Source organism: Dipodomys merriami, unplaced genomic scaffold (assembly GCF_024711535.1).
Source record: "Dipodomys merriami isolate MVZ:Mamm:240054 unplaced genomic scaffold, mDipMer1.0.p SCAF_122, whole genome shotgun sequence".
In the NCBI taxonomy this organism is placed as follows: domain Eukaryota; kingdom Metazoa; phylum Chordata; class Mammalia; order Rodentia; family Heteromyidae; genus Dipodomys; species Dipodomys merriami.
The window spans coordinates 62040-88117 of record NW_027202516.1 but is presented as its reverse complement, the minus strand read 5'-3'; the positions used below and the strand labels follow the sequence as shown (position 1 = coordinate 88117).

At 36.9% G+C, this 26078-nt stretch overlaps 1 protein-coding gene across 6 annotated transcripts in view; it reads left to right on the top strand.

The window, feature by feature from the left end:
- Phf3 (PHD finger protein 3) overlaps positions 1 to 26078 on the top strand; it is a 70986-nt gene that overhangs the window by 30365 nt on the left and 14543 nt on the right. For 4 of the 6 annotated variants that reach the window (XM_070017217.1, XM_070017219.1, XM_070017221.1 and 1 more), the window contains 9 exons: positions 537 to 698; positions 4399 to 6136; positions 11465 to 11747; positions 15123 to 15306; positions 18830 to 18977; positions 19065 to 19221; positions 20786 to 20902; positions 24498 to 24629; positions 25330 to 25465. In XM_070017217.1, the coding sequence (XP_069873318.1) occupies positions 537 to 698; positions 4399 to 6136; positions 11465 to 11747; positions 15123 to 15306; positions 18830 to 18977; positions 19065 to 19221; positions 20786 to 20902; positions 24498 to 24629; positions 25330 to 25465 (3057 nt within the window). Of the gene's footprint in view, positions 1 to 536; positions 699 to 4398; positions 6137 to 11464; positions 11748 to 15122; positions 15307 to 18829; positions 18978 to 19064; positions 19222 to 20785; positions 20903 to 24497; positions 24630 to 25329; positions 25466 to 26078 lie in introns of those variants that run through there. The other 2 variants (XM_070017218.1, XM_070017222.1) reach the window with 2 other exon arrangements.

Genomic DNA, 26078 nt, shown 5'->3' with positions numbered 1-26078 from the left:
TCTCCCTTTCTTTTTGTTCTTGTGTTTTCACTCTTCCTTCCCCTCACCTCTCTCTCACCTTCATCCCCACCTCTCTTTCTCTTCTGTGCCACTGAAAAATACATCGTTAGTACTCCTTTTAAGCATATAGCATAAAGTCTTTCAGTAGTCTGATCCCAGGTAGAATTAAGACTCTTTGGTTTAGGACTGAACTTAGAATCAGAAGCTTTTCAAGGTATGGAACTCTTTTATGTACTACCTTAAAGTAGAATTGGGATAATTAAATGTTCCAGCTGTCATATTCTCAAGGGAGGAGCATAGCAATTGATAAGTAATAGTTGAGGTCAAATCAGGAAAGATTTCGGTTGTACTTTTATTTATTACCCCGAAAGGTAGAAGTTCATCAAAGCTCGGTAGTGGTAATGTCACTTGCATTAAGAGTAGATGTAGATTTTTATGACTGTGCAGTATTAAAACTCATTTTTTACTGCCTTTAAAATACTTAAAACTTCAATATATTTTAAAGTTAATTTTTTGTTGTTCTTATTTTTTTCTAGTTGTTGGTCTTGACGATATTATGGATGAAGGAGTTGTTAAAGAAAGTGGTAATGATACCATTGATGAAGAAGAATTGATTTTACCTAACAGAAATTTGAGGGACAAAGTAGAAGACAATTCAGTAAGATCACCAAGAAAATCACCTCGTTTAATGGCACAAGGTAATCTCTCCAAAGAGGTCTACCTAGAAAAGGAGAGCTGTAAGAACAGGTGTGTTAGGTTGTAAACTTGGTGAACAGATATAAAATTAAAAAAAAAAACTTTGTTAGTATGAATTATGCTTGGTAATCAGCCTGAGATGGTACCAATTTGTTATATACCCTAGCTGTCCATTTTCCTATGCCAAAAAGAAACGAACTCTTCTGGTTAGTTTTATTTTTGGTATATAATTCCATGTCACTGAATAATATGCATAAATATTGTTTTTGTGTGTGTATTTTGTTTTGTTTTTAACCAGTCCTGGGTTTTAAACTCAGGGCCTGGGCACTGTCTGTGAGCTCCTTTTGTTCAAAGCTAGCGTTCTACCACTTGAACCACAGTGCCACTTCCAGCTTTTGCTGTTGATGTGGTACTGAGGAATGGAAACGGGGGCTTTACACACATTAGGCAAGCACTTTACCTCTACGCCACATCCCAGCCCCAATATTTTTATTTTTTAAATTACTCTAATGTTGGTGCTCATCTATTGATCTCCACTTTGGATGATAAAGATTTCCTTTACTCTTATCTCCGTGACAAAAAAGTGCATTTTCTAATTCTTCTAATATGTAATTTTTTTTTAATTTTTATTTTTTATTGTGAACATACTGTACAGAGGGGTTACAATTACATGGGCAAGATAATGAGTACATTTCTTATCAAGCATTGCAGCCTCCTCCTTTGTTTATCCTTCACATCCCTTCCCAGCCTCCCCCTACCCTCCCACCCAATCCTCCCCCCCCCACACCAAAGTTGTAAAGTTCGTTTTCGACATGACAACTTGTACCTAATATGTATTTTTTTTTTTAGAATATTTAATCTGGTTATTTTTCTTTTGTAGAAATTTTTATCTTTTGCTTCTCATTGATTTCAATTTTCACTTGCTTGGTTTACTATAGACCTTCCTCCATTTGTACCCCAACCACTCTGCCATTTGTCTAAATCTTCTCTAAAGAAATGTGTTCACCTTCTGTATTCTGCCATTTCATTTTACTGAGGAAGTATCTCTTATTGTCTTCTGATCTGTTTCTAGGTAGACTTGTGTTAGCCCTGTAACTATGATACAACACACCTAGGAATCTAATTTCTTCTGGAGTCAATACTTTGTGCTTTATTATGGTAGCTGATTCTTCGTTTTTCACTGCCTTCATTCTGTGATGTATCTCTTATGCAGTTTTCTGAGAAAAGGGAGTATAAACATCTCTTTTGTATACACCTTCAATGTCTGTAAATGTATTGAATCTGTCCTTACCCTGGATGGAATCATGGTTTGGCTGGACATGGAATTTAAGGGTTAAACCCATTTTCCCCAGAAATTTGAAAGATATGCTCCATATACTTTGAGAGTATTGCTCAATTTTCTAACTTGGGAGTTACTGAACTTATTTTGATTATTTTGACATTTTACCAGTTTTTACTGTATTTACAGAATCCTCTTCCATCTTCATTCAGCTCTAGTGTTTTGATATTTCATGGTAATATATCTTTCATAAGTGTATTTTTATCTATTGAAATGGACATTTTTTAGACTTTTTCAATTCCAGACATTTTTCTTTAATTATTTCATTGATTTTCTTCTTAAACTTTGCCTTCTGGGAACAGGTGACAGGCATTGCTATTTGTAATGCAGTGTCAAATGGTATAGGTTGGCCCTTTCATTTTCTTTATTTTGCTTACTTTTCTCCCCCTATTTGTCCTTTTAACTTGGGTTGTTGATATTTCTGTATGTATTATCAAGTTTAGTATTTCTAATTTCCAAATGTATATTTAAGCCAATCTTTAAATCAAGGCACTTTCATTTCTGTTGATAGTAAGACTTTCACTCAGGATTTCATGCTCTTGTTTAGCCTTTTTTTTTTTTTTTTTTTTTTTTTACCAAGGCTGGGCATCTACCACTTGAGCTACAGTTCCACTTCCAATAGTTAGTGATGAGAGTCTGATAAGACTTTCCTAACAGGACTGACTGACTTTAAACACTGGTCTGTACATCTTAGCCTCCTGTGTACTTAGCTATACTAGCTAGGATTACAGGTTGCTGGCACTTTTTACTTAGAAGACAAGTAACTTTATCCTTTAATACATTACTTACTGTGCCAAAACAATATTTTATCTAATATCTTCACAGTTGATTCCTTTGTCATTTTTAGCAAAGGGGTTAAAAGTGTATTAAATGATAATAAATGACCAGTCTTAAAAGTTCTTCACTTCAAGAGTTCAGACCTTTAAAAATTATTTGAGTAAAATTTTTGCTTTAATTATTTTAAATATATATATTTTAATATATGACGAAGAATTGGTAATATACTATTGTGTGTGTGTTCATGTGTGCATGTGTATGTGCGCGGTCTGGTTGTGTTAGGGCTTGAACTTGTAGTCTAGGTGCTATCCCTGTGCTTTTTCACTCAAGGTTTAATAACTACTGCCTGAGCACAGCTCCTCTTCCAGATTTTTGATGGTTAAGTTAGAATAAGAGTCTCAGAGGCTTCAAACGGTGACTCCCAGATCTCAGCCTGTTGAGTAGGTATGATTACAGGTGTGAGCCATTAGCACTCACCATTAGCACCGGCTATTTTTCCTGAGTTTTGTGGGGTTTTTTGTCTTCTTTTTGGAGGGTACTGGGGACCGAACCCAGGATGCTAACATTTGCTAGGCAAGCACTTACCCACCAAACTACATCCAACACTACATAGTTTTTCAGAATTATTGAACACATCCCTAATGCCCGGCTCAGAATAAAATGATACCCTACCTTGACAATATCCAATGGAAAAGGGGTCTGTAGGCATGGATCAAGTGGTAGATTGCCTGCCCAGCAGTTCCAAGTCCCTGAGTTCAACCTCCTTGTACCATACCAAAAAAGAAAATAGTGTGTTTACAAGCATTAGCTTGGAAGTAGCTTCATATTTTTAATATTCATTTGTCAGCTGTTTTTTAATTCAGTGATTTCTTTTCCCACTCTCTTTCCAATGTTTGGTGTTTTCTTCTTTTAGAAGATGTGCCAGAAAGCCAGGCGTTGGTGGTTCACGCCTGTAATCCTAACTACTCAGGAGGCTGAGATCTGAGGATCACAGTTCAAAGCCAGCCCTGGCAGGAAAGACCATGAGATTCTTATCTCCAATAAACCACTAGAAAACCAAAAGTGGTGCTGTAGCTCAAGTGGTAGAGTGCTTACCTTGAGCTGAAGAGCTCAAACTATCTTAAGGATAGTTTGAAGCCAGGCACTGGTGGCTCATGCCTGGCTCATCCTAGCTACCTAGGAGGCTTGAGATCTGAGTATTTTGTTAGAAGCCAGGGCAGGAAAGTCCATGAGACTTTTACCTCCTATTAACTACCTAAAAAGCTGGAAGCGGAGCTATGGCTCAAGTGGTAGGGTACTAGCCTTGAGCACAAAAGCTTAGGGACAGTGCCCAGGCCCTGAGTTCAAGCCCCAAGACCAGCAAACACACACAAAAGAATAGTTACAATTCTAAAATGGCAAATGTAAAACCACTGAAAACAGAAATTGAGATTCATTCATCCTTTTTTTTTTGTGGCTCTTAGTATGTTTTTTATTGAAATGGTCACTGTAAGTTTCATAGGTTAAAGTGATATATTCTAAATTATATTGAAATAAGAGCACATGGCAAAGAAGCTAAGTTGTTTTTTTTCTCCCCCTTACGATAGAAAAAGGAAGAAGTTTGCGACAAAGCACTATTGCCAAGCGTTCCAATGCAGCATCTTTAAGTAGCACAAAAAAAGCATCTGGGAAGACTATAACTGCTCCCAAAGCAGGGGTGAAACAACCAGAACGGTGTCAGATTAAAGAAGAGGTTGGAGCACCACTAAAATCCGAGTACCATAAGGAAAATAAAAGGAGCAACCGATATATTAATCCAGTTGAAGTGGTACCGGAAGTATCATTGTCTTCGAGTCAGTCTTCATTGTCATCTTGCCTTGAAATGAAGGATGAAGTTGGATTAGATTCCAAACATAAGTGTGATAATCAGGGAGAAGCAAATGTGCCATCTCATGAATTAAATTGTCCTCTTCTTTCAGAGACTTGTGTTAATATTGAAGAAAAGAAAACTGAAGCTCTGATGGAATGTAAAATTGAGACTGTTAGTGGCCCATTGTTTAAGTTTTCAGATAAAGAAGATGATGAACAGAATGTTTCGGGTAAAATGGGTGAGACTATTGAAGAAGCGAAGGCAAAGGAAAAACTTAAACAAAAATCAAAGGAGATAGTAAAATTATCCTGTACAGATGACCAAATTATTGAAGAACCTGAATCTTCTGACATTTCTGGTGATGCTGCTTGTACAGATTTAAATAAGACAGAAACAAAAGCCTTAGGTTTGTCTAGTTCCTTGGATGAAGCACCTGAGGATCATTTGGAATTGAAGAATACTGTGGGTGGTGGTGATAAAACTGAAAAGTTCCTTCAAAGAAATAAAACTGAATCAATGGATTACTGTGAAGACATGGAGTCTCATGATGCACAGTTACAGAGCACTGAGTTTAATAAATCAGATTTAGAAGTCAATACCTGTGTTTTTGAGCCAGTAACCAATGTTTTAAAAAATAGTATTTGTGATATGCCAGATCAAAATCCAAAACAGTTAAATATAACAGAAAATACTAAAATAGAATCACATGAAACCACAAACCTTCAGGATGATAGAAGCATCTTAGAGCCAAAAAAATTAAAATCTAAACATATGAAACCTGTAACTCATCCTAAGCAAAACACAACTACAGAGACTCCACGAAAAGTAGTGTCAGCAAAACAAGAAGTTTTTAACAAAACAAAAAATGTTAAAAATGGGAAACGAAATGCAGATGAAGTAGAATCTCAGCAGAGGCCTGTCAAAGTAAGGAAAAAGCAAGTTGATAAGGATTCAAAGACTCAAAGTTCCAACTCTGGAGTTAAATCAGCAAAAAATCATACACATTCTATGTGGAAAAATATTGCACAGGATCAAAACTTAGTGCAAATTCCAAAACCTTTAACTCATTCTGTTAGTGATAAACTTCATAGTCAACCTAGTTGTTCTAAGGAGCCTCATCATCAAGTACATTCTGGACACTTGGTACATTCCAGCCAGAAACAGTGCCATAAGCCTCAGCAACAGGCACCATCAGGGAGAATCACTAGTCATATGAAAGAGGAACATGAACATGCAGTCCTTGAGCATTTTAAGGAGGAGGATAAACTGAAACTAAAAAAAACTGACAAGAACTTACAACCTCGTCAGAGAAGAAGCAGCAGAAGTTTTTCTTTGGATGAGCCACCATTATTCATTCCAGACAACATAGCCACTGTAAAAAGAGAAGGTTCAGACCATAACTCCTCATTTGAAAGCAAACACATGTGGACTCCCAGCAAGCAATGTGGGTTTTGCAAAAAACCACATGGCAACAGGTGTGTGAGTGTGTGTGTGTGAGTGTGAGTGTGAGTGTGAGTGAGTGATATGTATATTGAAGGGAAAATTTGGGGTGGGGGGGAAAGCAGATTGAGTTTAGGGTGAGAACTTTTTTGGAGCTATATAAAGACTTTTCCAAAACCCTACATTAGTCCTGGATAAATAATAGATGGAGCCACTCATTTTACAATTATATCACTTTAGAACATTTTAAGAACCATAGTATGGTAGCTGATATATGTGGAAATGTTTTGTCATTGTAAACTGTAGTCAATGCATCTGATAAAAAAAAGACAACAGCCATTTTCTTAATCAGAAAATTGTTATGCTGCTCTGAGACTGTAAATCTTACATGATTTTATTTGGTTGGAGAAAACTAGCAATAAAGTATAAAGGTCATAATGGAAAATCAGTTTTTCTTTTGAAGGTATTTTTTTTTAATGGTGCACATTAACAGCCTAATACTATCATCTCAAAACAATCAAACTTTTGGAATGAAATTTGATATTGATAGCTAAAGCAACTGTTAGATTATGTAGATAAATTTTGTGTATTACATGGAATAGAGTGAAAGCATGTATTCTGGAATGTTTTAGTGATTTTGAGAATTTCCACTGAGTTGTAATCATTGAGAGTTTTAGAGTTTGATTTTAGCACTGGTTTTCCCCTTTTTTGGGTTTCTATCTTTTGGAGATTACAATGGTGCCTCCCTGCTTTCAATGTGCTTTTTATTTGCTAGCTTTTTAAAGAAAAATAAAAGAAGACATGACGTGGAGCTTACAGCCCAAGATTTTCCTGATCAAGTGTCACATTGCTGTTAGAACTTCTATCAACACTGATATGATAAAAAAAATTATAACCTGTATATTCTAGCATTATTATACTTCTTCTTTAGTACATGTTAGAGTGACATTTCCCTGTGCGATGACGCCACATAAAGATGCAACTGCAATTAGACAAGATAGGTTTTAATAAGTTATTTTGGTAGGAGTGGTTGGAGAGGAACTGGTTGGGGAGTGGGAGGACAGTGTTGGGTTTTTCTCTTAGGTTTTATGTCACAGGGACTTGTTTACTGAATTTTGGACAGTCTTGGTAGAGCTGAGGCTGGCTTGGAACTATATAATGCATTCTTTAAGTTTTTTGACTTACTTGATACAGTGCTATATTTGACCCACTTATATTCTTCATTTCAAATATCTTAGGTATGTGAAAGGGAGCATACTTTTTTCAGATTTACGAGAACTTAAGAGTTCAATGGTGCTCTTAACTGCTCTTTTCATCTCTGCTACAATCATAAAAATCATTGCTCTGATACATGTTCAGAGAAATGGAATAGGGAGACCTGAAGTACAGAGTTAGAGGGCATATTAAGTCATGTACCTTTTTACACATGACCTTTATGAAACGCCCAGTCTTCAGGACCTATGCTCAGGCATTTTTTTAATAATTGTTACATCATCAACAGTTTCTGTAAAATGCATCATTTTGTTTTTAACATAATGCCAGTTTTTAGATCTACTGAGTAAAATTTAGAGTTTCAGTCTAGTGAATCATTTAAAATGTTAACCTATAGGAATTTTGGGTTCATCCTGTGTAAATAACCTGGAGAGAATGTACAATAACACTGTAAACAGTTATGGGAGCAGCTTTCCTGGTTACTGAAGTAATCTTTCAGATCTGTGAATAAAGAAGCCTAAGTAATTGATTGCTTTTTCTTTACATATTAACTATCCTCCACTGCTGCTTTTGTTCTGTTTTGCTTGCATACATTGAATTTACTCAAAAAAATTTCCTTTCGCACAGGGTTTAATTTTCTAATTTTAATCCACACATGAAAATACAAATTTATTATGAAAACATTTTCTGATACTTGTGATGCCAATACTGTGAATTCTTCAGCATTTTACATATATTACAACTGGAGTTAGCTTTCTTGTGTATGCATCCAGTTGGAGATTCATGACACGGCCAGGTGAGGTAGTTGACATGAAGCAGTTCTGTACATATTCTAAGGACAGTGGTTTCTCCCCCCTGCTTTTTTTTGTTGAATGGGGAGTTTCATTTTGACAAATGTACATATATGCATACAAAACCTTGATCAGACTCACCTACCCTTTTTTGCTTCTGTTTATTTTTCTTATCCAGACTTATGCCATATATATTATTTTTAAAGGCTACTTAATCCTTTTTTTTCTTTTTTAAATGTGAATTTTTTTTCAACAGAAGTTAATGAATATTTTTGAAATGAAGTTTGTGTTTTTTATTATTACCTGGTAGTTTCTGATTCCTCCTTTGAAAGATGCTTTTTTCATTACTCTCTCTTGCTCCAGTTGTATATTTTGTGTATTTGATGAAAAAGACCAAAACAGCAAAATTGGCTGGGTGCCAGGTGGCTCATGCCTGAAATCCTAGCTACTCAGCAGGCTGAGATCTGAGATCATGGGAGAGGTGAATTCCTTTCTAAAAGCAGTGATCCTGATTTTTGTCAAGCATTTTCACAATATGACATGACGTTTATGTGGAAAATAGCCTTTTTACCTTAGGAAGGTGTGTGTACATATTCTAAGGACAGTGGTTCCTATAGTGTAGACTGTCACTCAAAGGAAATACTTATCAAAACTGAATTCCTATCCTGTAATGCCTACCATGGTGAATTTGTGCCATGAACTTTTTAAGAGCAAGAGTTCTCAGTGTTGTCTCCAGTTTATGTTGAAGAAACCTGGATTTTATTTTTTGGCAATACTAGGGGTTGAACTCCACGCTTCCCACTTGCTAGTGTTCTACCACTTGGGTTAGGCTTGCAGTCCTGCCTTTTACTGATTATGAATTTTTTCCTGCCCATGCTGGGCACATTTCAGCCTCTTGGTCACAATCATCAGAAACCAGCCTGGCTGAAACAGGAGGTTTTCTCAGAACTTTGGCTCATAAGCCAAAAAGATAATTTTAATTTGTTTTTAATTATTTTACAGGGTACTTAAACATTGAGTTTTGTTTTTACTCCATATATGCACATGTAACAGTAGAAGACAATGCTAAATATTGTAATGTGATTCATACTGACTGACTTGGTCAGATGACTGAATTAAGACCTAAACATAGTTTCTGTTTCTGTTTTTAAACCTAAAGAGTAAACATCTAGGCTGTGTTCCTGGGCAGTGCACAAAATGGGAACATGATTGATAGGTACTTCTGCTGCTGCTGCTGCTGCTTTTCCTTTACCGTGCTGTCCCATCTCTGAAGTTTTTCAAGTAAAGCAGTAGCCCAGGAAAGGAGCAAAATAAATTCATTTATATTGTATACAACGCACAGACACACAATGCTTCCCTCCCCCTCTTTGTACCAGGATTTGAGCTCAGGACCTCATGTGCTTGCTTGACTCTAGTTTGCAGATGACTCTTTGCTACTTTAGCCACACCTTTTAAGATGGAGTCTTGCAGGCTGACTGAACTCCAGAGGTCATCCTGAATAGCTATGGTTATAAGTGTGAGCCGTCAGTGCTCTGTTCTATTCTCGTGGGAAGCCACCTTTTAAGAAGTTAGCTTAAGTTCATGGTACTTCCAAGTTTCAGACTTGAGTGTTTCCATAGTAAAGTTGATTTTATTTTTCCTGAGAATGAGGGCAATTTTTTCTAATTTTTTGAAAGCATTATTTAACTGATTTTAAATATAAAACAGGGAAACATTTATGGATAGCATTGGAGATAGGCTTTTAGAGCCTCAAGTTTGGAACATTTCTAAAATAAGCTGGACAAAGACTAGTCTTAAGTTTTTAAAGTTATGTTTTACTGAAACTATTCCAGACTTGCTTTGAAGAAATGTTAATGTAGCTGTGTGGAAGTAATGGCAGTTGACCACTGCCGTTCCTCCAGTACTATACAGCTATTTATATTAGATAGTTCAAGGACTACTAATTCCTTTACATTTGCAACCAGAAATAGAATATCATTAAAGCACTTGTATTCTTCAAACCTGTTCTGTAACCCTTGTTGCCTGGACTGTCTGGTTCATTCAATGTGATATCATTAATCTCAACCCTAGTGGTTGGGAGTGCTATTTGAAAACAGATAGTTTGAAACTTTTCTTATTAGACTTAAGATTCCAAAATATTGTATATTTTAGTTTTCCAAATCAAATTGTATTGGTGGGTAGATGTGGAGTAACTTGGTGGGAGAACTAGCGGTGGAGCTACTGTTGAGGTTAAATAATAGCTATGTGACATGCAGTTAAGTCCATAGTACAGTGGCTATTCGGTACATGATCGAGTGGTACATGAGGAGATGTGAAAGTAGTGTTATTGAGAAATGAGGTATGTGCCATGACTTGAAAGCACCTGCTAAAGTTAGTATACAGTATATGAATGTTTGGATAGTTCCTGTATTAAAACAGGATCTCTGATATATTAGAGATGAATGTCCCACCTAGTATATCATTATCATTCCTCTTCCAATTCCATTGAAAGTTGTTAAAGGACCCTGTTTGAGATGTTGCTGTTAACAAACTCAGCAGTGCCAGAGCCCTTTAATGAGAAAAGAGCTTCCTAAATCTTTCAAACATTAGGAACCACTAGCTTGAGGCAGGAAAATGTTAAACAATATTTGAACTGAACTTGGTAGCTTTCTTAATGGGTTGAAAACCGTGTAAGAGAATGTTTCCCTACGTTACTGTTTTATATCTGATTTGCTGTTTTATTCATAATTATAAATATCCTTTTACATTAGGAAAATGGAAGGTTTTTAGATAGATTTATCTAGTGAGAACTCTCACGTTCTTGGTTATTAGCCAAAATACTGTAAACAGTTGAAACTTTAAATACCTTCATGTTAAAATCATATTATGGTCTTTAGGAAAAGAAGTTTAATGTCCGAAATAGGAGCAGTAACAAAATCCTTCATGCCAAAATGTGTATTAAAATTATTTCTGAACCAATATGAAACCATGAGCTGGAGCACTTTGAGCTTAGGTTATGCAAAGTGGTTAAGGAACAGTTTGAGAGACTGTTGTTTTTATGTTGTTGAATAAGCAATTCAGATCTTTGGTCGTGCAGCTGAACTTGGGTGGATTGTGATCCAGTTCTCATAGTTCTCACCCCTTTTCAGCGTAGAAGTTCACTGTTAGTCTGTGCATTATTCTGTAATGACAGATCAGTTTTCTTCCCCACGGTGTTTTGTGGTGTTCCCCAGTATTTTCCTACTTGTATTTTTTACTTTGAAAACTTGGTCCATGTTGAACATCAAAATAGCAGGAAATGAAATACAGATCATTTAACTTAGTCTCATTTTTTTACACTAAAATATTTACATATAAATCACCCTTTTGTTCCCCCTCTAGGTTTATGGTTGGCTGTGGGAGATGTGATGACTGGTTTCATGGTGATTGTGTTGGGTTAAGTCTTTATCAAGCACAGCAAATGGGAGAGGAGGACAAAGAATATGTATGTGTGAAATGTTGTGCTGAAGAAGACAAAAAGACTGAAGTATTAGACTCTGACAGTTTAGAAAATCAAACTACAACTGAAGTCCATAGTGAAGATAAAACAATGGAATATGAAAAGCTTGACAAAACCAAACATATAGATGATACAGTGAAGAACAAGGTCAAAATTGTAAAACGGGTAAGCTTTTCATGAGCATGCTTTTTTTGTTAAGCTCTTTGACCCTATTATGAGTAGTGAAGTTTTCCTTTCAGGTTTCAGTGTTCCAGTGTACATTTTCATTTTCTCATAGGAATGAATTAATTTAGTTTTGGAGGTGCAATTTTGGTGAAACCAGACAATATCTTTAGAACATGCAGCCCTTATTCCAGTTTTTAGTGCTATTTCTTGGATGTAGTTTGATACTGGGGATTTCATATGGTAGAAAATACTTGTGCTGTTTTGTGGTCCTGAGTGTAAATTGTGCATACTAAGTTTTAGAACAGCTTTCATTCTTTAAATATCTACTGATTATTTCTCACTTTTTTCAGTTTGCAAGAATTCTTTTCTTTCTGTAAAGTAACCTTAGTTTTTAAAATTTTGTTTCCTTATTTTTAATTCTCACTTTATTTTTTTAAACTCAATGTAGATTCATAGAATGCTATTTCCCTAGGTCTGATATTTTTAACTGTCTTCTAAAAGTCTTTCTAATTATACTTCAAGATACTTAGTCTTGGGGCTGGGAAGGTGGCTCAGCGGTAGAGTGCATGCCTTGCAAGCATGAGGCCCTGGGTTCGATTCCTCAGCACCACATACACAGAAAAAGCCGGAAGTGGCGCTGTGGCTCCAGTGGTAGAGCGCTTGCCTTGAGCTGAAGAGCTGAGGGACAGCGCCCAGGCCCAGAGTTCAGGCCCCATGACTGGCAAAAAAAAAAAAAAAAAAAAAGATAGTCTTTCAGAAGTGAAATATATATGTAGTGTTTTGTCAGGTTCTTTTTCTTTGTCTCAGTCAGGGTCTTGCTATATAGTCCATCCAGGCAGGCCTTGAGCTCAGATTGCTTGACTGGCCTCTCTAATTGGTCATCTTCCTGCAGTAGTAGCCTACCTGGTGGTGAGATTGCACATTCATCAGCACTGTGTTCCATGTTCTGACTAAACTTAAGTATTTTTATTACCTGTACTCTATGCGGTCAGTGATTTATTATTGAATACTGCTGATGAAGAAACACAGTTGCAATAACTTTGTAAAATTAGGCAAGTATAGCCGGGCACTGGTGGCTCACGCCTGTAGTACTAGCTATTCCGGAGGCTGAGAACTGAGGTTCATGGTTTGAAGCCAGCCCAGGCAACAAAGTCCACAATGAGACTTCAAGTCCAATAAGCTACTAAAACAAAAACAAAGCTGGAAGTGGAGCTGTGGCTCAAGATGCAGAGCATTAGCTTTGTGCAAAAAAAAAAAAAAGCTCAGAGACAGTGCACAGCTCCTGAATTCAAGGCCAAGGACAGGCACACAAAGTAGGCAAGTATCCAGAAGACCAAAATAATTTTAGAAGCTGGAAGGTTTTAGTTCAATCATTTTCATTTGTATGCTGTACAGTATCTCTAGGAAGTAAAGATCTAGTTTCTATTCTAAAAACCTTGGAATACTTCCTCTTTTTCATTCTGTCTGTGTGTGTGCAAGCATATGTGTGTGCATGCACTGGTACTAGTTCCTGCACTCAGGACCTTACAAACTTAACTTTTTCATCAAGGCTTGCATTCTACTTCTTGAGCCATACCTCCATTTAGCTCAGACCATTAGAATTCTTCAATTTGAGCTTGTTTTTGTTTATGAAAGTTAGTTTTTTGAAGCATTTCTGTTAAAAATAATTTTTCTATAGCATGATATAGAATTCATATTAAGCAGCTTGTTCATGCTATCTGTAATCTCCTCCATGATATACAAACTCTGTTATTTCAGGTAGCTGTATGTGCTGAATCTAAATTTACGGTTTGTCAAGTTATTGTGAAGTTAAATGGAGTCCATTTTACTTTCTCAAATGTCACTTCATATCCCTAGGTGTTGAGTGCTTTATTGAGCTTATTTTGTGTTGTGAGCATTAGTATTTGGCTGTCTTCTCAAGGAACTTTAGTTGGAGAGGTACAACATGAAAAGCTAGATAATAATACCTGTTGAAGAGAAAATCATTCATATTTGAATATACTCTATCCTAAGACTTGTATTTTTATATGTTTATTTTAAAATCACATTACTATAATGTGATTGATTTCCATTAAGGACCTCAGAATTCCAGCTTAGCCAGTAATTCTTTGTGTGTTACAATTAGAACCAGGGTAGAAAGTGCACTGATGGTTTATCCTGCCTTATGGGAATTAAGATTGCCATGGTTTATCCTGCCTTATGGGAATTAAGATTGCCATTAGACAAATTTTGTAGATGATTTGCTTTAGAAATACAGTGAAAAACACAGATGCTCATTTCTCCATACTTCCTTCTTTTTCTGTATCTGCGGCCAACTGAGAACTTTTATTTCCTTATTCTAATTTTCTTTCTACTGTTATCAATGAGATGATCTTTATGTTTTTTTGTTTGTTTTTGTCAGTCTTGAGGTTTGAACTGTGGGCCTGGGCACTGTCCCTGAGCTCTTCTCAGAGCTAGTGCTCCACCTCTTTGCGCCACAATAGTTTTCTGGTGTTTAATTGGAGATAAGAGTCTCTTGTACTTTCCTGCCCAGTCTGGCTTTGAACTAAAATTTTTACCTCAGATCTCAGCCTTCTGAGTAGGTAGGATTACAGGCATGAGCCACTGGCACCCAGATGCTCTATTCCCTTCCTTCAGTCTTTATAGGCTACTGTATGCTCTGGACAAAGTAGACAATGGGTTTTGGATGAAAGAGAATATCTTTAGTAATGGACATAATTTTGTAAATCTTTAAAAAATAGTTAAGTATAAGCCGGGCACTCGTGGTCTGTCATCCTAGCTACTCAGGAGGCTGAGATCTGAGGCTCACCGTTCAAAGCCAGCCTGGGCAGAAAAATCCATGAGACCCTTATCTCCAATAAATAGTGTTCTTATGTCCAATAAGTCTCCAATATATACTCAGAAAAAGCTTGAAGTGGCACTGTTGCTCAATTGGTAGAGCATTAGCATTGAGCACAAAGAGACTCGGGCTGTGCCCAGGCCCTAGGACTGGTAATAAAAAAAAAAAGTTAGGTGTGCTGGAGTTTGAACTCAGGGCCTCATAACTGCTATATGAGCTCTCTACCATTTGAGGCATGCCCCTAGATCTTTTCTCTTTTCGTTTGCATCTTTGCCAGTGCCAATCTCCTGCCACTGCCTTCTGAGTTGGTAGGATTTTACTGTTATGTACCAGCATACCTGGCTTGTTTGTTTGTTGGGGTCAGTTCTTGTTTTTTGGACTAGCCTCAAACCATGATCAGTCATATATAAATGTTTTAAAGGCTGAAAAACAAATTTGATTTCTAAATAGGTTGTAATAATAATTGCATTTAATTTTTCTCTTCTTCATAATTGTTGAGGTTCCATTTTAATAAAATAAGTATTACTTTTTTTTAGGAGTCTAGTGAAGGCAAGAACTCATCAGACTGTAGAGACAATGAAATTAAAAAATGGCAACTAGCTCCTCTTCGAAAGATGGGACAACCAGTTTTACTTCGGAGATCTTCAGAAGACAAGAATGAAAAAATACCAAAGGAGTCAACAACTGTTTTTTGTACTGGAGAAAAACCTTCAAAACCAGGTAGTGAGAAATGCAGAAATTATTGTGTACTAATATATTTCTGTTATTTCCTATGCAACTAATATATTTATAGAGATTTTAATTTTTTTCATGGGAGTAAAAAAAAAAAAAGGTTTTTACTTGTAAAAATTTATTGCTGCAGCCGGGCGCTGGTGTTTCATACCTGTAATCCTTGCTACTCAAGCTGAGATCTGAGGATCACAGTTCAAAGCCAGCCCAGGCAGAAAAGTCTTTGAGACTCTTTATCGCCAATTAACCACTAGAAAACCAGAAGTGGTGCTGTGGCTTAAATAATAGAGTACTTGTCTTGAGCTGAAGAGTTGAGGGATTGCTCCCAGGCCCAGAGTTCAAGCCCCATGACCGGAAAAGAAAAAAATAGTTCTCCAAATTCTAGAAGGCACTAGCGAACGGAGGCCCCTTCCTTTGTGACAGCTATACACTAGTGGGAGAAGGCTAGGCAGACAGTAAGTTGACAGCCTCAGATGTAGATATATACAAATATTACAGATTATTACATACATTAAAAATAATATGAATACATAATCGTACATTCCATATGTTTCCTTTGGTTAAGGTAAAGCATGGCGACTTTAGGATATATACATTTGTAGGTTTAAAAAATTCCACTAAAAATATTAGTTCCACTAAAAAAGGACTTTTTCATACTTGAAAATTACACCTGTTAAAATCGTCAGTGGAAGGGAAGGTACTCCACCCAGTGATGTTGCTTGATGTGCTCTCTCTATGCATGACCCTAGCTCACTGGAAAACACACAGAGAGAAAATGTTATGCTACTTTAGTGCCGGTGAGGAAGAAGTGTCATAATGGAAAATGGTCAGGGAAAGTGTCTGAGAGCTGATGTTTCAGATAAAAAGGATCGAGTGTGTGATTTGAAGGAATGCATTTTTCTGAGAAAGGGACTGGGTGAAGGGCACCACCAATGAAGGCTTCCAGTTAGCATCAGACTTGGCCTCTGAGAAGTAAGAAATTCAGTGTGGAGTGACTAGAAAGTATTATCTTCCATCCAAGGCTGGTGCTCAACCACTTGAACCACACCTTTGCAGTTAATTGGAGATAAGAATGTCTTGCTGCTAGTTAATCAAGTCTCTAGAATTTATCTCTGCGTTGTCTACCTACACGTGCTTCAAATCTCAACTCTCAGCTTGAGTAGCTAGGATTATTGTTGTGAGCCACTTGGGTGAATAAAGAAGTATGCAAGATCTAGGTGTTAGTATTGTACTATCTAATCCCAAATTGATTACTTTCCCAGTTTTTCCTTCCCATCCCCATCAAATAGTTGTATAGTTCATTTTTAACATAATGTCAACTGAATACCACTGTTGGATTTGTTTTCCTTTTGTCCCTCCATTTCAGTGCCTTCTCTTACCCTCCCAAAGACATATAAATGATCAAAAATTGCCAAAAGAAAATGAAAACAACAAAGGAAAACCGTCTTATTTCCAGTTCCTGGAGTTCATTTTGATACTGTTATTTTCTCTGATCAGATGCACATAGGAATTGTCCCTTTCTGTTCTTCTGCTAAGAGTGTCTTCCTGTGATCTCACTGTGTGTGGATGCCTACAGTCCTATATAATTTATCATGTCTCAGTGTATTTTTGATCTAGCTTCCACATATGCTTGCCTCACTTAACATGATTTGTTGTAGGGCCATCCATCTCCCTGCCAATGATAGAACATTCTTTATAATGGCTGTGTAAAATTCAATTATGTATTGGAACCACATTTTTGAATCTGAAGGGCATCTGGACTGTTTCCACAACTTGGCTATTGTAGATAAGGCAGCAATGAACGTGGATGTAATGTTTCTTTCATTGATGTATATAATGTTTCTTTTTACTTGTGGACTTATTTTTAAATACTATCAGTTTTAATTACAACTTTAATGACAAGAGTATTTTAATATGTAATGTGGCTTCTGACCATATTTCTAAGTAGTGGCTTTTAATAGTCAATTGGTATCTTGGCTCGTGATATTCTGGATAAATATGCAAGAGTTCTGTTTGGCTGGGTCGTAGGGAAGATCTATGGTTAGCTTTTTTGATGAATTTCCAGACTGTTGATAGAGTCATTATACTACTAATTTACTTTCCCACCAACAGTGTATATCCCTGCCAATATTTGTTGGAATTCATGGTGTTGCCAGTCTAGCGGGGTGAAATGGAATCTCAGAGTTGATTTGCATGTCCCTTATGGCCAGGAATGATGAGCATAACCCCATGTGCTTCTTTGCTATTCTTACCCTTTCTTATTAGAAGTTGCTCCTTTGCCCATTTCGTGATTATTTTATTAGCTTTAGGTTGATTTCTTGAGCTCCTTGTGTTTTGAGACAACAATTGGTTGGATTTTGCATTTTGATCCAATCTTCTGCTCCGTCTTTTTGTTGGGAAGTTGAGGCTGTTGATGTTTAACATTATGATGGAGAAATACGTCAGGTTTTCTGCCATTTTGTTGTTTTCCGGTATGTGCGTCTTTCCTCTCTTGTGTTTAGTAGTCTACTGATTTTTGTCCAGTGCTGTGTTTCCTTGCCTTTGTTTTCTTCAGAGTGAATGCTTCCCTTTAGTCTCCTTTGTAGTATTGGTTTAGTGTTAGTGAATTCCTTTAGTTTTTGTTGGTCATGTAAGGTTTTTGTATTGACATCAGTACAAATATTAGCTTTGCTGGGTATACCGCTTTGTTTTGTCAGTTGTTCAGAGCATGAATTATACACTCCAGGCTCCCCTTGCATTGAGGATTTGTGTTGAGAGATCTGCAGCAATTCTAAGCTTCTTTCCATTGTAATATAGTTCCCTCTTTTATTTTGCTTCATTTAAAAATAATTACTTGTGCCAGGTTTTCACTATAATTTATGTTTCTTTTTGGATTCAGTCTGCTAGGAGTTCTGTATGCCTGTCAGGTGGGTGAGATTCTCTCTTGAGATGCAGTTTTCTGTTGCTATTTTGTTAAATAGGGTTTCAGTGCCTTTGGTTTTGAATTATTCTCCCTCATCGCTCCCGATTATGTGTAAATTTGATCTTTTGGTGGAATCTGGCCACTCTTGAATATCCCTTTGCTAATGTTCTGTTTTTTCCATGTCCTTGAATTTTTGCTCTAATTCCTCTGCTTTACCCTCAACTCCTGATACCCTGTTTTCTACCTCACTGGTTCTATTGCGGATGCTTCTAACTGCTTTGCAGTGGGGAGATGGAGCCTTTCATGTCTCCTACCTCTTTATTAATGTCACTTCTCAGGGTATTAATTTCATCTTCCATTTCCTCATTGAGATATGTAATGCTTCTTTCATTCATGTCTGTAATGTTTCTTTTTACTTGTGGACTTATTTTTAAATACTATCAGTTTTAATTATAACTTTAATGACAAGAGTATTTTAATAGGTAATTGGCTTCTGACCGTATTTCTAAGTAGTGGCTTTTAATAGTCAATTTTGGTTATAAACTTACATAATTCATTGTAAGGAAAAGTTTCTTTAAAAAATTAATGAGTTTTCATACCTGCTTAAATTAGGCACTCAGGAGAAGCAAGAGATAAAGAAGAAGAAAGCTGAAAAGGGCGTCTCTAGTGTGCATCCTCCTACTGCTTCCGTCTCCAAGCCATCTGCAGATCAAATCAGACAGAGCGTGAGGCATTCTCTCAAAGACATTCTTATGAAAAGGTGAAAAACCAGAGTGAACATATTATTACTGAAGACTGAGTATGTTCTTCAGTTTATGAAAAATAATTAAATTGTTTTTACTTTAAGGCTTACGGATTCAAATTTGAAGGTACCTGAGGAAAAGGCAACGAAAGTTGCCACAAAAATTGAAAAAGAGCTTTTCTCTTTTTTTCGGGACACAGATGCTAAATATAAAAATAAATATAGAAGTTTGATGTTCAATCTGAAAGATCCTAAAAACAATGTAAGTATATTTTGTTTGTTTCTATGCATTTTCATGCTTCCAACTTTCCTGAATACATAGAAATCTTAAGATTGTAATACAAAAGATCTCCAATTTATTAATTTAGATTGTGATTATAGAATCACTTAGAATATACAACTCTTTTAGGCTGTTCAAAACATGTGTTCTACCTGTGAACTCCTTCCCTAGCCCAGAATTTTTTTTTTTTTTTTTTTTTTTGCTAGTTCTAGGACTTGAACTCAGGTCCTAGGTGCGGTCCCTGAATCACCTTCTTTGTGCTCAAGACTTGTGCTGTATCACTTGAACCATAGTGCCACTTCCAGCTTTTTCTGAACTATTTATTGGAGAGAAGAGTCTCACTAACTATTCTGCCTGGGCTGGCTTCGAATCGTGATCCTCAGACCTCAGCCTCCTGAGTAGCTATGGTTACAGATGTGAGCCACCAGTGCCTGGCTTCAGAATATGTAGTTTTTAATAACATTTTTTGCTCTTGATTTATGAATTCCGTAAATAGTGTTCTATAATTTTGCTGAACAGCTACATGTCTTTAGCAGGTGTATTTTGATTTAAAATCGAACAATAGAGTTTCACAGTTTACATTTAGAAGGCTTGAGGGTTGAGAAGGTGGCTCAGTGGTAGAGTGCTTGCCTTGCATGCATGAGGACCTAGGTTCGATTCCTCAGCACCACATAAGCAGAAAAAGCTGGAACTGGCACTGTGGCTCAAGTGGTAGAGCGCTAGCCTTGAGTTGAAGTGCTGAGGAACAACGCCCAGAGTTCAGAGTTCAGGCCCCACGAAAGGACCCCCCCCAAAAAAAAAAAAAAAAAGAAAAGAAAAGATCTGTATCTAACAATGTATTTTCAGATTTTTACATGTTTCAATACTAAGAAGCTTGAATGGGACTCAAAACAAAGAATCAATTCCAAGAAAAAAAACAATCTAAAGGAAATAAATCTTAATCACTACAGAAAAGCTCCAAGAAATATCTGACCCATAAAGGCATACTATGCAATGTCAATTTTTCTTGTGTAGCTATCAGTATACTTCAAAAAAAATATCCCGTAAGATAAGTTGCTAAGTATCTACAGAGCACCCCTTTAAGGATCCTCCCCTCCCCAGATACCAAACTCCTCAGATGCATACATCCTGTATATAGACATATAACTTAGACATGTGACATTATTTCAGTCAATAATAGACCACATACATGGATGGTAGATTCATACATCTTTATTGCCCAGTGAAGGAGAATCTTAGTGTGTGTGCATGTATATATATATATATATATATATATATATATATATACATGCTGCACTGTTTGCACAATGGCAAAATCACCCAATGATGGGAGCTTCAGAAGGCACTACTGAAGTTTATCATCTGTAGGGCTAATGACAATACTGCTATGTACATAGTTGTACATGTTGAATGCAGATACAGTTTTTTTCTATATTGATTCCTTGTTGGTTTAAAGTATCAATACAGAATTCATCCACTAAAAAAGTTAACTATACTGGAGTAATTGCCAAGTACTTGTCTCTTTCTTGTTTTAAAATCTTTTTAGATACTATTTAAAAAAGTACTGAAAGGAGAAGTAACTCCTGATCATCTTATTCGAATGAGTCCAGAAGAACTTGCCTCTAAAGAGTTAGCTGCTTGGAGAAGAAGAGAAAACAGACATGTAAGAATATGTATGAATGGGTATTTCACTACCAAAACTTACATTTTTTAGTCATACAAGAAAAATCATGTAGGAGAAAAATCGATACAGAGTGTACGCCAGTCACTTGTAGTTCACACCTGTAATCCTAACTACTCAGGAGCTGAGTTCTGAGGATCAAGGTTCAAAGCCAGCCCACGCAGGAAAGTCAGTGAAATTCTTATCTTCAGTTAAAAACCACCGGAAAACTGTCAGTGCCACTGTGGCTCAACATAGTAGAGTGTTAGCCTTGAGCAAAAAAGCTCCGGGACAGCGCCCAGGTCCTGAGTTCATGCCCCATGACTGACAAAAAACAAACAAATACAGAATGCACAATAAAAGAGACTCTTCTGTTCTTCTGATTAATTCCTTCCTTCTTCTTTTTCTTCCCTTCCCCTTTTTCTTTCCCATCCTCTTCCTCTTTTTTGTTGACCAACCTTGACTGGACTGGACTGATGTGACCCTCCTACTTCAGCTTTCTAGTGTCTGAGACTACTAACATATGCCACCATGCCCAATTTCCTCTTGTTTTTTTGTTTGTTTGTTTGTTTTTTGTTGGTTATGGGGCCTGAACTCTGGGCCTGGGCGCTGTCCCTCAGCTCTTCAACTCAAGGCAAGCGCTCTACCACTTGAGCTACAGTGCCACTTCTGGCTTTTTCTGCTTATGTGGTGCTGAGAAATCGAACCCAGAGCCTCATGCATGTGAGGCAAGCACTCTACCACTGAGCCACAGTGCCACTTCTGGCTTTTTCCGCTTATGTGGTACTGAGAAATCGAACCCAGAGCCTCATGCATGCGAGGCAAGCACTCTACCACTGAGCCACCTTCCCAGCCCTTCTGTTTTTTTAATAATACTGTTTTATACAGGTGCAGTGGCTTATGCCTGTAATCCAAGTTCTACTTGGCAGGCTTTGATGGAAAGGATTGTGGTTTGACAATGGCCCTATAAAAAATTAGGGAGAAGCCAGGCACTGATGGCCCAAGCCTGTCATCCTAGCTACTCACGAGGCTGAGATCTGAGGATCGAGTTTCAACGCCAGCCCCAGCAGGAAAATCTGTGCCACTCTTATCTCCAATAAACCACCAGGAAACCAGAAGTGGCGCTGTGGCTCCAGCGGTAGAGTGCTTGCCTTGATCTGAAGTGCTCAGGGACAGCTCCCAGGCCCAGAGTTCAAGCTCCATGACTGACAAAAAAAAAAAAAAAAAGTTAGACTAAATCCTAATTACATATATACTTTTTATAAACATTGTCCGAGAGAATTATAAACATTAACTTATTTTCTTGTGCTAGTACTAGGGCTTATACTCACATCCTTGCACTTTATCAATTGAGCCACACTACTGTCAGTATTGGCAATTTGTAGGACCAGATGAATTGTCCAAATTAAAACAAAATTGTATGATTTTATAATCCCTGACTTAAAGTTTCGAATAGAAAAGGCTTTAAAAATTAAGGTTTAGCCAGGCGCCGGTGGCTCACGCCTGTAATCCTAGCTACTCAGGAGGCTGAGATCTGAGGATCGCAGTTCAAAGACAGCCCCGGCAGGAAAGTCTGTGCCACTCTTATCTCCAATAAACCACCAGGAAACTGGAAGTGGCGCTGTGGCTCAAGCGGTAGAGCACTTACCTTGAGCTGAAGGGCGCAGGGACAGCGCCTAAGCTCAGAGTTCAAGACCCACGACCAACCAAAAAATAATAATAAGGTTTATCCCTAGTAACTAGTTTGTTAAAAGCTGACCTGCTGACCTTCATTGTCATGTGTGCATGTGTATATTCACATTAATACTGTCTATTGTGTGTGTTGCCTCACATTCAACTGGAGCATTGTGTAGTAAATGCACCATCCTTCTTTTAAAAATGAATGTTTTATCTTACTCTTTGTTCATAATACTTGCATTTTAGGCACTAAGTATCTATATAGATCTTGACAGATCTTGTATTTATGAAGGTCAAGATAGTCTGTTGTATTTATTCATTTTTTTCACTTTTACTTTGTATGATTTCTCTTTTATTTTGAAGATAATCTTAACATGTTATTTTCCTCCATGTTCCAAACATGTACATGATTCTTTTATACTTTGAAACTGGACATAGTTGTCATTTTCACTGGAGATCAGACTGTTATTTCCTTTTTTTTTTTTTGCTGTTCCTGGGGCTTGAACGCCAGCTCTGGGTACTGTCCCTGAGCTTCTTTTGTTCAAAGCTAGCATTCTCCCACTTGAGCCACAGCTCTAATTCCAACTTTTTGGATAATTTATTGGAGAGTTTCATAGTCTTTCCTGCCCATGCTAGCTTTGAATCCTGATCCTCCAGTTTCAGCCTCCTGAGTAGCTAGCATTACAGCTGTGAGCCACTGGAGTCTGGCTAGATTTCTTCCCTTTCCCCTTCCACTTTCCCCACCTCCCTCTCTTTGAACCTATCCTTTCCCTTTCCCTTCCCTCTTTTTCTTTTCTTTTCTTTTTTTTTTTTTTTTAAGAATGATTTACAGTTACCATAAATGAGCAGACCTACCTTTACCTTCCTTACTCTGTTGTTCTCCCCGCTGCTTTTTACTTCTTTCTCTACTGGCTAAATAATACATTTCATTGCTGAGCTTGTTCAACTGTGAATTGTGTTACTGAGAATGCTCAGTCAAGAGACAACTAATAGGGGACTGTTGAATTCGTTTTGATCTTTGAATTAATTGTTCTTATGGGGTTTCAAATTAGGAATCTTAACACCAAGATAATTTAAGAATTAAAGTTCTCAAAAAAAAAAAGAATTAAAGTTCTCTGTGGCAGTTGCTAAACAGTATTTGCAAACTGATTTCACATGTAAATATCAGTTGTCTTCCATTAAATTGTACACATCAACTTCAGTACTTTGCAAATTGTATTGTACTTCAGTTGCCTCCTATTAAAATTACATGTGAACTTCTCACAAGTGAGATATGGAGTCTTAATTGGTGCATTTCAGCAGTTAGATTCTCAGAGAAAAATGATATATACAATATAGCTCATTATTCTCTGTTACATTTTTGGTATGAGATACTACCTAAAGATTAAAAATCATTTATGAGCTGGGTGCTCATGCCTATAATCCTAGCTTTGCTAGAGGCTGAGATTTGAAGATCAGATTTCAAAACCAGCTTGGGCAGAAAAATCTGTGAGACTTTTATCTCCAGTTAATCACCAGAAACCTAGACGTGGACCTGTGGTTCAAAGTGGTAGAACAGTAACATTGAGCAAAAATGCTCAGGGATAATGCCCCACAACAGACCATATCATGTATGATGATTTGCTTATTTTTTAGTAAGCTCTCATTATTTAAAGTTAATATTTAGAGCTGAGCATTGGTAGCTACTCAGGAGGCTGAGATCTGAGGATCGTGGTTCAAAGCCAGCCTTGGCAATAAAAAACTTTCTGAGATGCTTAATGTCCAATTAAACAGCAAAAAGCCAGAAGTGGTGCTGTAGCTCCAGGGGTAAGAACACCAATCTTGAGTGAAAGCCCCAGTACTAGCACAAGCACACAACAATGAATTTTTTATTTGGAAATATATATTTGAAGTTAGTTTCCTTTTAACTATTTCCTGTTAGACCATAGAGATGATTGAGAAAGAACAGAGAGAAGTGGAAAGACGACCAATCACAAAAATTACTCATAAAGGTGAGATAGAAATTGAGAGTGATGCTCCAATGAAAGAACAAGAAGCGGCCATGGAGATTCAGGTAAGGCAATAGATAATACCTTTTGTTTTTGGGGGGGGGGGTGGGCGGGGGGTCCGGTTATGGGGCCTGAACTCTGGGCCTGGGCGCTGTCCCTCAGCTCTTCAGCTCAAGGCTAGCGCTCTACCACTTGAGCCACAGTGCCACTTCTGGCTTTTTTCTTTTTGCTTATGTGGTGCTGAGGAATCGAACCCAGGGCCTCAGGCATGCAAGGCAAGCGCTCTACCACTGAGCCACCTTCCCATCCCAATAATACCATATTTTTACAACTGAAAACATGAGGATTCAGAAAAGAGTAATCTAATGCTCTTAAAGTAAAAAAAAAAAAAAAATTCTTATACAACCTACTTTATTGGCTCAATGGCTTTTATTTTTTTGAGACTTACTCTTTCTCTTTAGAGATTGTGTGAATTATCTGCATTATAGGCATCTATTAAACTTGTTATAATGTAGGCATAGAAATCTGTAGTTGTATTTAGGAGAATAATTTGAGAGCTAGTTGTACCTTTCTTATTTTCAAATATCAAAAAAAATTATTAAAATCTTTGAAGAAGAAATTTGAGTCTATTTTAAGAAGTAATCGCTTTTTTTAAAAAATAAGAACTTTGTTACACTTTTAAAATGTATTAGTGTATAACTGTCTTGATTAGCCCAACGAGCTTACCATCTAAACCTAAACCTAATTTTTACTTTTTTATATTAGGAACCCTCAGGTAGTAAGTCATTGGAGAAACCAGAAGGATCTGAGAAACAGAAGGAAGAGACTGACTCCATGTCTAAAGATACTACTAGTCAACACAGACAACATCTTTTTGACCTTAACTGCAAAATTTGCATAGGTTGGAAATTTTGCTTCCTATTCATTGCTTCTATACTGTTTTCTCAGTGATGTGGTACACAAATTTCTTTGAGCCAAAGCAGATTTCTGTATGACTTTTTTTTCAGGGTTGAAGTATAATAGTTTTGACTATTATATTTTTTGTCATATTCTCTACAGTTGGTTGTATTAAAGTTCATAACAAAATGATTCTGAAATTATGTTTTAAGATTTTATTTTTAGAGTTATGTTCAAATCAGAACTAAGGGAAAGGTACAAAGGAAATTTCCTGTGTATTTTCTATGTAGATATTCATTATCTCTTTCCTTTTCAGTATCTTTCACCAGAGTGGTATAGTTGCTACAGATAATTATAATACATTGACACATCTCACTCACCCAAAGTACATGGTTTTCTTTAAGATTCTCTTTTGATGTCATATAAACTGGGTTTTAGAAAATATAAAATGATATGTCTATCATTAATACTATCCCACAGAGCATATATTAACTGCTCTGCCCACTCATCCCTGTCTACCTTTCTCATCAGATCCTAGCAGTCTCTGACCTTTACTGTCTCCAAGATTTTGCCTTTTTCATTATATGTAAATGTAGCACTTTCTGACTGGTTTCTTT